Genomic DNA, 18,601 nt, shown 5'->3' on the forward strand with positions numbered 1-18,601 from the left:
CTCTTTAACTTTACGCGTTGTTTGCATTTTTTTTTACATGGAAAACAAGGAAATGTAAAATTAAAATAGTTTATTTAATTTACAAACAACCAAGAGAGCTTTGTTGGTGGTAACCTATAATTTTTATCAATAGAAATCATTTGTAATTTCTTCTCTCCGGTATAGCCGCGAGTATTTTTATTGGCCTGCGCATGTTCGCCGCCAATCAACATCGTTGTTCTGAGAAACTACGTATCTGATCCCTCTTCCCTCCTTCGCTTTTAACAAACATTTGCTTTATCGCATTAGATTTCGCCGAAGTAGCGTCTTTCGATTCGTGCTGCGCCGAAAAAGTTTCATCGAGAAGAAAGAAGAGAGCGGCTTCTATTTTCTGCGCGAAACAGCTTTTCGTCAGAATGTTAAATTAGTTTCTTCTTTTTCTCTGATTCGCACGCAAAATACGTTTTACATTCTATTAGATTGTACAGAATGTTTTCAAAAAGTTTAGTTTGTTTAAGTCAGATAGTTCTCTCAAATTTCTTTTATATCATACTTTTTGTAAATTTCCTTTTACAAGTAATTGAATATTGATAAACTCATTTAATCTTCGATTTGTAATTCTTTTCATCCTGTTAAAATCCTGCCAGCTTCAAATGTTACAAATCAGCAACATTAACTAATGTATGTTTATTAATCGTTCGTACAGAAGTTGCATGTAATTATCTTTGATTTATGACGATCTTTTTTTCATGAACTTGCATAACGGACTCACATTTCGGAATTTATTTCTTTGCTCTCGTAATATACTTCAGTGAGGGATTATCTTATTTACAGCATACCAGGGATTTTCGGCGGCTGCAGCGTTTTTCGGTTTGTTTGATGAGATGTTAAACAGAACGCGGCCGATATCCCACGCCCGTTTACTCGCGTTTAGGAGCGATGAATCATCATCGCAAGCTGCGGGATGTAATTTAGGAGGCCGCCGCCATTCGAGCTTTCGCAAGCGGAGCTGGAGTCTGCGAGTCAAACTTCCTTGGCGAGGATGCGATATATAATTGGAGTTAGTTATGCAAGAGTATGCAAAATATCTCACGCGACGTCCAGCTCCAGAAAACATAATTCACCAGCATCCGGCGGCTGAATAATTGAGGCAATTTATATAGCCAATCCACTTTTTTTTCATTCATAATATTTCATATGTGTCGCGATATTAAATCGATAGGTGTTATATGTCACTCTTTAATTGCTTTTTAAATTTTCTTTTCTATCGCTATTTCGAATAATCATTGTAATTTTGATAAAAAGAGATGGAATCAGCGACTGCAGTCTTATTTAGTTTTTTAATTAGCTTTTTTTTTTTATTTCTTAATCATTGAGTATTTTAGAATATTTAATGAAAATGAGGCAAAAATATTTCGATATTCCTAGGTATCTCGATTTAGTGCGACGCAAACTCGAGACTCGCTCGTTCGTCTCAGTGCCACAGTTAAATATACACCTTGCATATGTGTAGGTGTAGTGCCGGTCAGAGAGTCGCCTTGTATTAATCTTATTCCATTCCGGTTCGAAAGAGTCCGGAAGTCGCGTTCGAGACGGGTTCAACGTCACGTTCGGGACTCTAATCACGGCATTTCTGTCCTCTTTGAACTTTTTGTTCCCTTTTTCGTCGCCGCGTAAAAGGACTAGCAGTGTTTTCCAGTTCCGTCTCTTATCTTCGTGTCATTTTTTTTTTTTTTTTGCGTCTGCCTATTTTCGCCTCCTTCCCCATTTATTTCACCGCCTTGAAAAACGCAACAAACGCTACCATTTAGCCGACTCTTTAACGAAGCCGCAATTAAGCTAACTCCCGCGCTCATTCCAGCTCAGCTTCCATTACAGCTGCGTTCCATCGTCGTCGGGACGTAGAGTTATTACGTCGTATCGCAAGGCCGCGTATCGCGCGGATTAAATTCGCTAAACCTGACGGCGCTATTTTGTGGAATTTGTGGAATTTACTTTCGAGAGATGCCAAGTCTAATTGGTATAGCAATTAATGTTGATGAACGTACACGATATCTTTGTAAATGGACCTGAAAAATATTAATTTGGAAATTTAATTTTTAAAAAAACAACAATAAGGTTCTTATTCTGTAACTCTTAATGGTATCGTTACATTGTCGTTGCGCAGATTTTTTTACATGACAAAAAAAACCGCACAATAACAACATAACGATATCGTTACTGTCATTAAGAGTTACAGAATTGGGGGCTTGGAAACAAAACAAGATGAATCTTGTATGTAATTTCTTTTTCAGGCTTCAATGCCTGCTTCTCCATATGGAATATTCATGACCCACCCTTTTACGCTCATCTTCCTGTCCCATATGTTAAATATTGTTCTTTTGGCTTTGATATTAGGCTAGACGTCGACATCTGCTGAAAATGGAAAAGTATATTACTCGGAGTACGAGCTCATTCTCGGGGCCCCAAAATTCGCCGTTGTTTTTTACGATCAGTCGTATACTAATTTTAGAAACTGATGATTCCCCATCGTGTGGGCCGCGTTTATAAACATGATCTCACGCTATACTTCGCTATAATAAAGCCGACAACCGTTTGTCGCACCGCGTCGCTGAATCACGCGCGAGCGAGGCTTCCGCATTCGTAATTTCATTTGCTTCTCGCTTTGCGAATTACCTCAGCTCTACCAAGATTTATAACTCTTATTGTTATTAAATTTCTAGTGTAATTATCTTCTCCGAGTGTGCCATACTTCGGAAAACGTACAGGAAAAATACTGTTGATGAGGCAGCGTTTGCTTATGTAAGATATTTTATAATATATCTGAGGAAACTTAATTCGTTAATCAAACTCGTAATCAAATTATTCTTCCAAACGAACTTCCAACGTAACTAAAACTTGGCGCTGATTATTCTGTAATCGCGCAAACTCGCGGTCAAAGATCATCAGCCGTAACAGATTACGACTCCCTGACAGCTTCACAATAGAGACAGAGACAGAGACAGAAACAGAGATAGATAGATAGATAGAGAGGGAGAGAAAGAGAGAGGGGGGGGGGTGGAGGAGAGATATTGCAGCTTCGTACTCATTCGTAATGTAACGAGATCTCGAGGAATAGTAGTTCGCTGTATTCAGCTGCTTATCTAGAAGATAGTACTTATGGCAGATAGAAAGTGTCTCATTAATGACTGTCCTCCCTTTGCCGAGATATATGCCTTTCGATACGTTATATGTCTGCCGCTAAGAACTCAATAAAGCAACTACTGTCTCTCGCGAATCTGGACTTTGCGAATTAGAAGTGGAAAAGCGAAAGTCGGTGTAATATTTATTTCGTGTAAAAGTTGTTGTAATCACAGGGATCTTTTAATTCACGATTAATGTCTCGAAAGTAGCGGTCGACAATCAACTGTGATGTACAAATCTTTTATTTACATAATAAAATATTTTAATAACACAAAGTTAAGGATATATACTGGAGGTTGGCAAATTTATTGCGAAATTTATTAGCTTTCTGTGATATATCAACTTTTCATGATGTTCCAATCAGAATTGTGATATATCAGCTTTGTCAGCAACAATTAGATTAAGCGAGACACCCGCCGAATGCAACGGGGTTAATATTCCCAATTCCGGTCAAGGGGATGACAAAAAAGAGAGCATCACTCATCCCAACCTGTCCACTATCGAAAACCGATGTTGCGACAGCATAAAATACGCTTCAACGTCAATTGCCAATTACTGCGTGACAATAGGCGTCGCGTGCGGAACAAAAACTGTCAACGTTCTGGTTCGATACTACTATCGATACTATATATTCGTTAGTACTGTTTAAATTGTATCGGTATGGGAATAAAGGCTCTAAACAGTCAAGCTAATGTTTAAATAATTCGGTATGAATTTATATATTACATATCCAATCTTATAAATTGCGCGTCAGATTTAATTTTCAGTCTTGAAATGATCCCGAACAATCCTAACAGAATTGGAGTATAATATCACAAATTAAATTGATAAGCAATTTAAAGATATTGATGCTCATAATCTTCGGATCTTAGAAAGATTTTAATGGTGATTCTGATGCCGATAAATATCTTAATATGAGCTTCATTATTGCTTTTTATTACGAATTCATTATCATAACATTTTAACGTTTTAACATCAGTTTACGAGCTTCCCCAGCGAAATGCGCGCATCAGGGTCACTCTTAAAACTCTGATGCAATCCGCCGATATCCAATTATCCCGCATAACATCGTATTAATGCAACGTACGGCACTGTGAAACCAGTTAGTTGTCGATTGGTCCGCTGACGGGTTTCGTTCACTCATCAAGCTCGTTCACCAAGCTCTTCTATTCTTCCGATCTTCAACTTTTTCCTAGAAATCTTCGCGATGTCCTGGTCGTGGCGCAGGGAGGTTTCCAATCAGCAGTTCGTATCAAGTTAAACCACCCGCGTTATCGTAAAGGCTTCCTCGATACCTTCTCAACCACCGATCGACTATCCCGAAGAGTTGTCTATCTATTCGTTGTTGCAGCAGCAACGGGAGGGCACCAGTGTCCAGCAAGCCGCCCCTGCCACCACAACCGCCGCGCGTCGCCGCTCTGGGCACAACGATGCGAGCGTCGGCGTCGGCGTCAGCGTCGGCGTCGGCGTCGCGCCGACGCGCCGCCACGGACCTTGGTAACCCGGCGGCGATCGAGATGGCGAAGGCCCGCGCGATGCAGGCCGCCCAGGAGCGCCCGGTCGGCCTACTGGAGACCGACCTCGATGAGGCGGTGATAAACACGAGTTACAACGGCACGACGTACACCGCTGGTCCAAACGCTGTCTCCGCTGCCGCCGCAGCTACCGCCGCCACCGCCGCCGCCGCTGCCACCGCCGCCGCCGCCGCCGCCGCCGCTGCCGCCGCCGGCGCCGGTGGTAAGAAGACCCGTAGCCTGCTCGACCTCAACCACACCTCGGCGGCGGCGCCGCGGCCGCGGCCCGAGCACGCCCTCCACGTACCCCAGTCGCCCGTCGGCGCTACGCACAGGAGCCCCCGCGACGACGTCGCCTCCGCCGCAACGTCCGCCATCCACCAGCGGCCCCACAAGTCCATGGAGTTCCTCCTCGACAAGGAGAACCTGCATTTCGTCAAGGTGAGTGGTCCCAAGCTGGCATGATCCTTATCCTGTAGGGTTTATCGCATATCATTTTCTCTCATATCATCTCTGGTATATCATCATGCGGCAAACGATGCGACGTGAACCAGCCGAAGGACCAAGACCTGTGTGAAATCGCGAGAGCTCCGGATCGATCTCGTCGGACGTGGCCGTCAACGAGGAGTCGTGTTGACGAGATGTCCCGATCTCGTTACGAGATTGATCGCATGCGAGGCTGGAAAGTTAGATGGAATGCACCTATATTAGACTCCCGACGAGCGGAATCCTCTGTCCTGTGATAAATCGAGTCATGCTTGCGTTGCAAAATCGGTCGCGCGTGATATTGAGAAAGGGGATGTTCCCGCATAGATAGAACAAGTATTCGCATTTTGCTAAGTTCTATCGCATCCTTAGTTGATTTTACTCGGATGTTTCTTGAGATATAAACGAGGATCGCACTTGAAATGCATTCGAAGTCAGATTGCAGTTTCAAAACAGATTTATAAGTATTTATGCTTTTAATTCAAATCGCTCAAAAATCACTTCTTTTCCATCCAAGAAAAGTTATGTGATATCTAATTTAAATTTTCTTGAAAAAGGATCTTCCAATTGTTGGGAACAATCTTAGTCGGAAGTTTATTACGCCACGTGTAAACGCATTAAATATAACAAACTTTGGAAATTTTTTTTTATTTCAATTTCACCGAGCTCTTTTCAACACGTTTTTCTAAAGTACAATCTTATCAATCTAACTATTGTACTTTAATCATTTTCAATTGTAATTATCTTGAAGGAAGATATTTGATAATCATTTGTGATTTCATAACGTTGCTGCAACATCTATTATCAAGATCTGCCAAATTTTGATGATAACAAATATTACGACGTTATGAAATTACAAATAATTCTTCTTTAAGCTAATTAAAACAATTGAGAATGATTGAAGTAGTAGACAAGTAACAAGTTGGCACTTTATGAAGACGTATCGAAAGGTCGTATAGAGCTTGGCGAAATTGAACGAAAAAATTTCGAACGCTCCCATATGCAACACACGGAGATTAATTGGGAATATTCCAATGCAGAAGTAGACTATTTGCCGTTAATTAACACGGTTTTGATCGATACGTTAATTAACCCAAGCTACGTGCTCTTCGTGCTATCGTCGTGTCAGAAATTAGCATTCGTTTAATTAACGTCGTGTCGCATGCAGATTATATCGTCGCCACTCAATGATCTAACCGACTTATCTGATACAAATTCTCTTCCGTAATGTAAATATGAATATTTGTTGCAGATGTGCTTAATACGTTACACGTGGCGTGATAAACTTTAGACTGAGATTGTTCTAAAAAATTGAAAGAATTTATCTCAAGAAAATTTGAATTAGACATAGCTTTCTTTCGATGGAAAAGAAGTGAACTTTGAGTGATTTAAATTAACAAAAGTATAAATACGATCAAGTATTATATTTCGTGACTGCAATCTGACTTTGAATGCGTTTCGTCAGCGATTCTCGTTTACATCTTAAGGTGTAGCCAACCCAAGTGAATGTCTTCGCAGGCAAATCGCTGTAACCGCGTTCTGGAAACTACCGTTCTAATCTCGCCGTCAATGGAACACCGTCACCCGCAAAGGTGTCCCATATCGACAGGCTGGCTAAATTAGGTCTCGCCGAATGAACTCTTTAACGACGAATCTCGCCGATAGTACTTCGATTCTACTTGCTTTCTCGGCTTGTCGCCTAGGTATATCGCAGCGAGGATCGATAGAGGCTCCTTCCGCGACAAGGTGCGACGATGAGTGTCGCAGAGTCTTTCTTCCGCATTGGCGTAGTTTCACGTGGACTCCCTTTGGATTTCTTCAGGAAAGCGATTTTGTCATGGAAACGCCATAGAGTTTCCTAAGATGTCAAATGTTTTTTAACTCCTAAGAATTTTTATTTATCGAAAGGGAAATCTCAGTTCTTCTGGTGATCTACTTTTACGTAATTGACAAAGCTTTAGGATTCAAGTCGAAATGATATCATTTCCGTAACACCGTCGGTCAAATCGTTCTCAATTGTTTAAGTGACAAATTTTTATTGACAGAAAAATCGATCCTCAAGATACTTTTGCATGAACGTGAAGCAGTTTGTGTAATTTTTTAGATATTTCTAGCTAACACGGTTTTTAAATTTGGATACTGTGTGTTTTCACAGTGCCACAGCTATCGTGAACAACCATCATAACTCTTGTCGGACGGAATCTCTTTCTCCGTTTGTCCTGCTTTCTCCCCAGTATGTTTCTCGTGCTGGTGGATCTATTACACGTCCGCGAAAGACATCGATCTCATCTTGTATATGTTGATATAATTATTACCAATCTCGTTCTGATCTCAGGAATAAACGGACTCGATTGAGAGAATTAGTTTTCCGTTTTATCGTCACGTATGATGGACAAATTTTAACGTCACGTTGAACGTATACGATTGCGACGAGATAACTCTATTCGAAACTTCCTTCAATGTTAGCTATTTAGATCGGATTGCAATATTAATCCTGGATTTTCGGAACGTTTCGATATGTGATCTGGCCGAGCATAAGAGGAAGGTGGCTTTAGTAAGGGTCGACGGTCACGGGGTTACGCTTCACGGGACGACGGTCGTCGGTTCGATGATCGGCATCGCTCATCGTGGGAGCCGCGTCGATTATTCGTTTCATTCGAGTCTCTTAAACGGACATAGCGAAGACCGTTGACCCTGTGCTTTGGTTCACGCCCTTCCTTTTCACGCGTGTACACGTTTCGATCAGCTCGATTAACGCTAGGTGGTCCGCTCTACGTTCCTACAGCCAAGCTATTAGTCGCTATTATGGTTTCAACACAGCTATTCTACATATTTGCTCTTGTCAAAGAAACCGCAAATGTGGACCAAGCGCGTTCGAGATTCGAGAGTTCCTGTTAAACACACGAGAACGAAAACCTCAGAAAGAAGAGCGTGGGAAAGAACAAGTGAAATTATGAATCCTGCAAGATTTCCTCGGACCTAACGGCAACCTAACGGCAACATAGTATAAAAATCACGCTCGTGGCGTACAGAAAATTTCTAATGCGACCTCTTTTGTCGAGCAGTTTCTCGCGCGCTTCTCGAAGAACCGGAAAATTATACAACCGCACGCGTGCACGGTTTCCGTTTTTTAATAGCATAACTGGCGCGAGATATCCTCGAGATGTTTACGGAACACTTGGTGTAGTTCCTCTTCTTCGACATTCTAAAACTCCCCTCGCCTAATTCCCTATGTTTCGTCTTGTCTGTTCGACTTTTGTACTATTTTCTTTCTGTGTTCTCTTTTCTTTTCCTTTCGTTCTCTCGTCATGCCTGTTCCTTCAGTTTTACTTATTACGTAACGGGAAAAGACGAAGAGGACAGGGCAAGCGTCTTCAGAGGAAGGAAGGGTAAAATCTCACGACAGGTCGATAACCCCTATTGCGCATTCTTCCGGAGTCGGGAGAGAAGGCTCGACAAAGTGACATCTCAAAGAGGACCACCCTAAGAAAGTAGAAGTCAAGCGATGTAGAAGCGCTTTGATCACCGCCTGCGAATACCGCCTTTAAAGACAGGCCGATGGTCGATGGTCGAAGTCGCCAATTTGACGGGTCAAAACGTGTGGAAATAACATTTCTAGAAACGTAGATGTTCAGGCCGTGCGATACGTGATATTGACCACTTGCGAGAAACCCTCGCGTATTGTTGCGGGATAATCGATAGCTGTTCGGATAAAAATATCATGTTAGTGCTTCGTTGCGATCCCTATTGCTGGAAAATAGCAATAAAGACCCGATATGAAAGAGGCTGGAATGCCGTAATTCCATCAAATTTTTTATTCACTAGCTAATAATCTTTCTCAGAAAGAATTATTGTAAAATTGTTGCCCAGCAATTTTTAGAAAAACCTTATCAAGCTGCTGTAGCAAAAAAAAAACAACATAAATTTATAATATAAAAATGTCAAAAGTAATTTTTATATCAAATACGTCATTTTTTTTATTACATTAAAATTGCAGACATTTTCGACGATCTGAGGGACATTTGCACAAAAATACAGGGTAGAGAGGAATCACTCTTTCCTCTTATGTGGAAATCTTATCAGATATAACACATACGCGCTGCTAATTTCTACGATTTGGAGGGCAGAAGGTGGATCAAGCGAGAAGATCCCGAACATGCGACTTTCTCGGCTGCGCATTGTGCAAATATCGGTCCAGTGTGTCCACGGCTTTAACCATGTCTCCTCCCTCTTTCCCATTCTCCCGTGCCCTTCAGCTTCCTCCTCTCATCTCGCTTCCACCAGCATAGTATATTGATCGACCAACACCAACACCAACGGCAACGGCTCGTCCCGCTGCGTACGTGTATGTGTGCATGCGTTTCTTTGTATATGTGCGTTACGCTTCGTCGTTTCGCGATACGTACGCTTCTACATACGAGTGCATGAACCGATCTCTCTCATTCCGCTTCATGCACTCCGCCTGGCGAATCCAACACCACGATGCCTAGTACGCGAATCTGTGCCACGTTGACCCCGCAGCCCGCGGATGCAGTCGTTTCTATCCAGCTGTTATCTCGTGAAACCGTTTAACTGAAATCTTTGTTATGAAACTGAAAGAGTAGGCTGGTCTCCCTTATAAATTCTCTCTATATGAACAATCTGCGAATTTATTGGAATTTTTCGGACCTTTCTCTTAATAATAATCTCTTAATAATAATCTTCGGTAAATTATTCGTTCATTATTAAAATTATTACTATGAATAATGTTGTATTTTACACGAATTCAAAACTGTTTGAAAAGTTTTCTGATAGTCTTTTTTACAAAATTATTCGTAGTATTAAAATTATTATAACGTTGTATTATATTAAATGACGTTGTAACGTTATTAAATTATTAATAGGATAAAGTTTAAAATCGGCTGATCTGAGAATATTTAAAAATTAATGCCTCATACGATTTGTTTCTTGAATATTTTGTATATATATATATATATATATATATGTACTGAGGAAAATGTACTGAATTTTAATACATATTTGTTGAAACAGTACTAATTTACTTATGGTAAGTAAATATTTACTAAATTTAAAAAATGACAATTAAATGAAATCAATGGTTTTTGTAATAAATAAACATATGTTTACATGCATTAAGTATTCAGCTAGTACTATTCAAATAAATATGAGTATATGTATGTTACAATTAATACATTTTTCTCTTAATGTTCATACGCACATACACATTTTTTTGTGCAGGTATCGTGACGAAATTAAAAAGTTCAAAAAATTAATTATTTAATTAAAAAAATCAATTTAAAAAATTAATCGCTTTGCTATTATTCTCGCGCGATTCCGCGGATAATGTAAAGTCGTAGATATTCACATTGTGAAATATCAATCTTAATTTCATAAGAGCTGCGACCTGGAAACAGAAGTCAAGAGCCGGGAATTATTTTTTTTCTTTCCGATAGTGGCCATGACATTTACATCCATTAAGTACTCGTACCAGTTCTCGATTAACATTTATCGTCCGATTGTTGCACTGTGCCGTCATGAAAAAAAAACTACCGCTATTTGTTGACACGCGAATGAAGTCAAATTTAATTACACGTCGTACAAAGTGGGAAGAATTCCTTTCCGGAAAATTGTCGAACGTTTAAACGCATTTACCTCTCTTCCGCGTTTGATAACTTGATTGTCCTGTAATAATTTCGAAAGCCACGTCATTCCGCGACGTAATGAATGTCGTGCGTTTGCGTGGATATTGAATCTGTTAGTAGAATTGTTCACAAATTCCGTGCAATTTGCACGTCATAGCGCCATTAAATTTCATCGTTGGACATTCGGTCACGAAACCAGTAAAGCCGCGTAAATTCGAGCGATTTTAACGGCTAGGAACGTCGTTACTCCATTTGGAAAATTTTACTGTGGATTTGTATCCGCATGTCCGCGTGTCCGATTAAAAGTTCCAAAATCCCTTTATTGTGCGAGACGCGATGAAGCCTATTATCTTGGTATAAGGAAAGGATTAAAAGGGGTCACAGTAAAGTCAATGAATCACGTGGAATCGTCTGTTTGCATTCAATGAATATGCCGCCACGATCGATGGTCATGCCTGGCTTGTTAGAATCGTCAAGAATCAACAATACGTGAAGCTAATGCATCATTAAAGAGATACGCGTTCGCAATGTACGCCTTAATTTTTAAATTACTGGTTACGATAAATATCTTCACATGCCTCAGTAATCGAATTGAGTAGACGTCTCAAAAAATCGGGAATTCCAAATTAAAACTCTGACTGAAGTGATATCTGATATCTTTGGCAATAAATTCTTTAAGATGCTTATTAGCTTCATCATTAAATTAGCGATTAATGTATAATTTGTGATGTTATTTCAGTTTATGATTGCATTTCAAATCCGAATCTCATACGTAGTTTATATTGTATAGAATTGAAAAATATATTTGCAAATTCGCATACAAATATTTTTAAACCTTAACGCTTCGCTTCGATCAAGAATAAGGATTTTTTTCTATTATTTGATTAATTTTTATGTTCTAAGATGATTAAAATAAATCAATTATTCGGCAAATTAGGTTTCAAATATTTTTTGGCATCGACTCTCGGACAACTTCCAGAGAATCTCTCACCTCTCCTACTTGTGTCAGACAGTCCTCGACAGCTTGTTGCGATTTGGGCCAACATTTCCGGTTCATTTTCACGAAAATGTCGCGAACCATGCCAGCGCCCGTCCGTCTCGTCTCGTTTTGTCCCGTCTGGTCTCGTCGGGACACGAAATTGTGTCGCGTATAGGCTCTCGCAAATCGATTTGCAAGTCTCACTGCACCTGCATATGCGCCCGTATCCCACACGCTTCTATTGCAGTTGGCATGTCGAGATCGGGAAAGCAGTCGACATTCCGCCAACCGGACGCATATCGGTGGCATTATATAAGCATTATGTAGTGATGTAGAATAACTTTAGAAATCATTTTAAATAAATAAAAGGAAACATCTTTAGAGATAATAGAAATATATTTAAATGAAAAAAAACTATGAAATAATCAGACACTTAGAGAATTTGTCGATATAAGAATTAGAATGTTGAAAAATTCACGTTCTTTTAGAAAAATAAGAAATTCATTATTTCTTTTAATAAAAATGTGTAAAAAATTTATTATATTTATTTTTGTTTTTAATGAAATTTATCTCTTTACAAAAATTATAGCGCATGCATGTATATTTATATATTTATCTTTTTTTTTTTATGAGAAAATTATTATCTTTTAATAAAAATTGTAGCACGTACGTATAGCCTTTATACATACAAATTGAAAATAATTTGTCATCTTTCAATTTTCAATAGTAATTTTCTGTAACCTTTAAATGAAATATGAAGAGTATTGAAGGTATTGTGTTCTCGAGGACTGTCCAGAAGTTGACCCTTTGTTGTTAACTACTCTTGTGTCGCCCTTGTATTTGACCTACTTTAGCACCCTTATTTCAGTTGAAAGATCTTCGCATATAACAGGGGAAGCAACTCCACTTCAGCAGGGATGGCTTTAATCCTCGTGACAGCTTGAATGTGGATTATTTCGATATCAAGTTTCAAAAGCCTGTCCGAATGAAGTAAAAAAAATGTGGTGTAAAATGAGCACTTTTTTAAATGAATACTTTTTATTAATTACGAGTAAAAAGCTATGACAATTATATATCCTTTCATAAAAAGTGACCCTCATAATTCTCAAATATGCTAGAGAGGTATAGTCTCGTCGTTGAAAGTTTTTTGACAGCGTCGTTTCTTCAATCGGGCGATCGCTGATTCCGTAAAGTCGCGGCGTCGATTGCGTTAGATCGTTTAGGTGTTGGGCGGTGAAAGAAACGAGGCAGTTGCGTGAAACGTTAATACGCGCGGCGAGCAAGAGAGTCGAAGGCCGAGCGAGAATCTGCGACGTGTGGGCGCTCTTCATGCCCACGTGTATCTACGATACGGGCTGTGCCATGTGCAGTGTCGTAAACACCGAGGGACCGATAATTGAGTGATATAGTCTTGATGCCGTGTAATAATTGAATATTTTATCTCAACTTTACACTAGGCTAGTCTTCGCAAACAGTCCTCCTTCTAGGGAAATAAATCTTTCGTGAATTATCGTTTCGTATCGTCAGGATTAATGAGACTACCTATTATTTTATATATCAACTATTGCTAATGGCTCGATTCACGAATAACGTTCTTTGATTAATCGCAAAGTGCAAAGATCATATCAAACGCGAGATCCGCATCAATGAACACAAAAACCTTGAATTAGAAAGTTACGGAACAAAAGTTGCACGTAGGATTCTTTATGGTTATACCTTTCGCATAATAATAATACTTTCTGTTCTCCTCGAAGTGCGACTTTGCGCGAGGGTTCGTTCGCACGCATTTATGAGTATTTGTGTTAGTGTATTTGCACACGGCGAGCATATGCGTGCCGCATGTGCGAACCGCAATGAGCGGTTAAATTCGCATAGGCGATATTTTGGTCAAAACTAGAGACCTTTTAATGCAAATCTGGACGAGAAAGCCACATCATGTTTTAACAATTTCTGAGAGAGAGAGAGAGAGAGAGAGAGAGAGAGAGAGAGAGAGAGAGAGAGAGAGAGAACAGAATGAAAAGAGAAAGAAATGATAAATGTATGTCCTTCTCTCTCACAGATTTTTGTTAAAGCTGCTACTTTACATATAAAATTGCGATTCGTGTTCAGACTCTCATTATAAAAGGTCTTTAGATCAAAAAACGCATTAGCGGTTTCAGCAAATATTAATTAAAAAAAAAATTAATTATGAGTTAATTTTCAAACGAGCAACAATTAGTATCTTTAATGTACTTAACTGAATCTTTGATTGAGAGTTTAGATTACAGTATTTTATATATAAATTATCAATATCATAAAATACTCGTAACTAAAAAATTCTCAAATCGTATAATACAAGTCTGTGACAAACTGAATTCTCGATCTCAATCGAGGAATTTGGCAAATCTATCTTTATCGATAAACATAATTAATCTACTGTTGACTGAAGTATTCAAATGTTCCTACCTTATTGTCATCTGATGGGATATTTATTGACGTTTCGAAATTTTTTATATTTTTTATAATTTTTTATATTTTGATTTTTTATATATTTTTATATTTTATATTTTGACTTCACCATTGATGTTTTAAATTTTTATTGTATCCGTTATTGTGCATTAATTTAAGATTGTATATTTCTGCGTTGTAGCACTGAGGAAGACTTTGTAAGCCGAAACATTTGTTAATTATATTAATTCAAAATTAATTTAATTAAAGCTCGAAATAAGCCATGATATTGTGTTAATTTTTAAGAAAATATACGAGCATTTTTTACTTCATTTTAGATGAATTATGTTTATTACAATCTAACTTATTATAACTTTTCAAAATAAAATAAAAAAAGAACGGAACAATTCGATGATTGAAAAATCAAGAGAAGAGAAAACTTCTTATTTTGATTTATTGTTTTTCAAAATAAAATTTAATAAATCTAATATTGACTTCTACTTTAAAGTACAAATAATATATTTTTGTATAAATTATACCGCTAGCTTCTCGGTTATCAGCCACTTTAAAGTACGAATAATACTATAGTTTTGTGTAAATTATCGATAACTTTGCTCTTATCAAGTGATTTGATGCCAGTTGTTCATTTTCTCGACTTTAGTTCACTATCGTAATATACTTTCAACCAACATTTCTATGATAAGACGGTAGGAATTATTTAGACATAAGACGAGTCTGCCGTTCGCAATTCCAAAGTTTCAAGCGGCTGCGGAAAAGTTCTGCAACTTCCGCCGTATTGGTGTGGGTGTATTATTAAGGCCAGCCTTTGAAAACAATATTGCAATCGATGGCGGTTAACAATGAATGATAAAAGGCGGCGAGTCTCGGCGCAGATTTCCCTCTTTTCTTATATGACTATAAATCGATGGTACATAACTATTAAAACTATATCCACGAGATTATATTATGTGTTACACTACAATTTATGCGCATGTAAGCAATTTTTACGAATAATTAATGCGATCAACATACGAACATAGTTGAATAACTAAGGAATATATAAATAAAGAATGCGCGCGGTAGGAATTTTCAAAGCTCTTGTAAAATTGGAAAAAAAATATCGATCTGTCTTGTAGAATTAATTTTTAAAGAATTTGAAAAAGTAGTTTAAATTTTTTCATTACTATAAGAGTGTGTAACAATAAAAAAACCTTTAAAAATTAACACAATGTCATGGCTTATTTCGAGCCTTAATTAAATTAAATTAACTCTGAATTAATACAATTAACATGTTAATTATATTAATTCAAAGTTAATTTAATTAAAGCTCGAAATAAGCCATGACATTGTGTTAATTTTTACGAAAATACACGAGCATTTTTACTCCATTTTAAAAAACATTTAACATTTTAAATATTGAAAATTATGTGTGCAAATGTAATAATTGGAAGAATTTTAATATTTGTTTATAGATTAAAAATTGTCTTTGAAAAGTGATACTGTTCGTTAATATCGAAATATCGTAGGCGACGCCGCGGTTGCATTCGCGGATGCAGCGAGAACAGGATGCATCGACGCGATGCACATGCATTTGCAGCGAGAGAGACGCGGGGTCTTTGGCCGCCTTAATGGCAGATGCACTACGCCTTCTTTGACGTGGCTTTCCCCTAATTCGCATCAATTGACGGGGACAACGCGATGACGCGGTGACGGAAAAGACGACGGCCCGTAATTTTAATTAGCATTATTGCATCTCCGTGTCTCGACATCCGAGACGTCCGTTATGCAATGCGTCCGTCCGCAACGCGATATCAAACCTTGGTGTTTTTATTTTTTTTCTTTTAAACGGGATATGAAGTCTTAGAGCACGTACACTGTTAGATATCAAAGGAGCAATAGTAACTCAATCCTTTGAGTTAAATAACATTCTTAATAAAGTTATAGTATTCTTAACTTCCATGTGTGTGTCGAAATGTAAATCAATTAATTTCTGCGATTAATTTCAAAGTAAACAACGTGCATATTAATGACGTATACATTTAAATAAATAATAGATAAATTTGAGTTAAATTTTTAATGTTTAGTTTCTTGAATTAAATCGTTTAGTTAAATTGACGACCTATAAAAATGATTAAAAATAACTCTAATTGAATGATATTATGAATTAAAGTGCACAAAAAAACTTAAACAATAAGACGTAAATAGTAAGAAAATCAATCTGTTGGATTTGCTGCTGTTTACGGTATGATTTTACGGTCTTTACTGTGATTGGCCAATTTGTTTACTTACGTTTTATTGCTTAAGTTTTTTTTTTATGTGTTGTGGCTTTTAATGTCAATTTTACCTCTACCTATTTTACCTCAAGCTCGTTCTATTTTAGTCTCTTTTTGTTACGTTGATCCAGTTCGAATTCTAGACTCGCCATCTAATTAAGTCAATATTCGCATTATAATTTTATTAAGAATCATGTTTTCAGACTTTAATAAGATATCTAAGGTTATACTATTGAATATCTTATTAATGTCATTCGGGAATTTGTGGCGACTTCGACTTATATGATATTATAAGAAATTTAAGCGATTCACGAAATCGATTTTATGAAACGAATGCCTATTGCTGTTTGTTCTTCCCGTCCGTATTACGTAAACGCCCCTCACATTTCCGCACACAGATTATTCCTATTCCGCTCACACAATTCAGCCTTGGCCTCGTACTCCGAAACCTGCATCACCGTTGTCCGTTTTGCGTTTGCAAGGGATTGAAAAATCTACCAAGAGCTACGTTCTTTTTTGCTATCGAAAATAATTAGATATCATTTATACTCAATTATTTTGCCGCTTTAGTGAACGCCTATTGAACTTCTAGTGAATGTTGTAGTTTATCGAAAGATAAAATTTCGAGAAGTGTATACATGCATTAGAAATTAGAACCTGTTTCTGAATTAATTTCACTCTTCTACAATGAATTATTTAAATAATTTATTTTAATAATTTATTTTATGATTTTGACAAGAATGCGTTTCGATTTTAACGAAAATATCTCATCGCGAGATAATTTTAATGAACTAACTACTGAAAATACGATTGCTTTTAAGTGGATGTTAGGAACGGAGTTTCAGTTAACAAAATATTTATAAAGAGCGGATTTTATCCCACATGCGGAGGAATATTCAACGATCTCGAAAAATATTTTCCTTAGGCCGATTCGCACACGTGTGTGCCTTGATGAACTACTCCCTCGCTCGATGATAAAAAGAAGACAGAAGACGTGGAAGCCATTCGCTTTCCGAGTTAGTCCCGTTAGACTCCGTGCATGAAAATCACGAGCACGTTCGTCACGTGCATCCGTTATGTAGCCGTCGCACGATTAGTATTATGAAGTCGAGACAATGAGAAATATGAAGGAGCTGGTAACAGTGACAAACTTCTAAACGAGAACCGATATCTGTTAAAACTTGTAAATTATTAATTTTTTTTCTAAAAAATATAGCAAGCTGCTAATACAAATCTCTAAATGGGAACTTGTATCTGTCAAACTTTATAAATTGTCAACGTTATTTTTTCTAAAAATATGACATACCTGTGTGTAATCTTGTTTTTATTAAATTGAACTAATAATATGACGTATAGAGAAAAAAATTAGAATTATTCTTTATATACATATAGTTTTAGCAATATAGCTTCAATTCGTCTGAAAATGCTCTGAAAATAGAAGCAGGTCCGTGAATAAAATGGAGTGTCGTTCCCAGATCGGTGATCGTCTCAAAGGACTCGCATGGTCGATTATAGATTGAGAAGAGACCACGACACGATGATGGCAACTCACGAGTTCGTTAATAGCGCGGCGTGTCGAATTTTGATCGAGAGCGCGGCGAGAAGCTGCGACGAGGATCTCGTTGTGTCGACCTACGCGCAGGTTTGTCCCTGAAACTTTCGCAGAACAGGATTGATATCTCGCACGATGCTTCACACGACAACCACGTATTCTCTGTGTGTCACACATCACCGGGTGTCCCGAAACATTCATGTCTATTCTTCGTCAAAATCGATTTCTTTCACAACGAACAATTTGAGAGAAACATTTGTAGAAATTAGATTAGTTATTTATTTGTAATATAGATAACGCACAAGATGGACTGCGCAAGATAAATATTCATCAGCCATTTAAGTTCAAGGATTAAAATTAATTATCGTCAATTAATTTCAATTTTTCTATTTCAATGTTATTCTTCTAAGATTCTGTTGATAATTTTCCAGTTATTATCGTATTATACATTTTTATCTCTGAACTTACGTGAGCGAGAAATATTTCTTTTGATTTATCGTGAGAGCTTTCGTAATTGTCCATTGCATTGAGGAACTGCTGAATAACACGAACATGAATTTGTCATT

General features: G+C 37.8%; 1 protein-coding gene across 11 annotated transcripts in view; it reads left to right on the forward strand.

The window, feature by feature from the left end:
• Positions 1–18,601, forward strand: part of LOC105149709 (uncharacterized) — a 54,204-nt gene that overhangs the window by 20,191 nt on the left and 15,412 nt on the right. For 10 of the 11 annotated variants that reach the window (XR_015546687.1, XM_087411235.1, XM_087411242.1 and 7 more), the window contains one exon: positions 4,514–5,117. Coding sequence is in view for 10 of the 11 variants with exons in the window: in XM_087411235.1 (XP_087267361.1) it covers positions 4,514–5,117 (604 nt within the window). In the remaining variant the exon portion in view is untranslated. The remainder of the gene's footprint in view (positions 1–4,513; positions 5,118–18,601) is intronic. The other variant, XM_087411234.1, reaches the window with a different exon arrangement.

The sequence above is a fragment of the Acromyrmex echinatior genome, chromosome 11 (genome assembly GCF_024713525.1).
Source record: "Acromyrmex echinatior isolate Ae372 chromosome 11, ASM2471352v2, whole genome shotgun sequence".
Lineage (NCBI taxonomy): Eukaryota > Metazoa > Arthropoda > Insecta > Hymenoptera > Formicidae > Acromyrmex > Acromyrmex echinatior.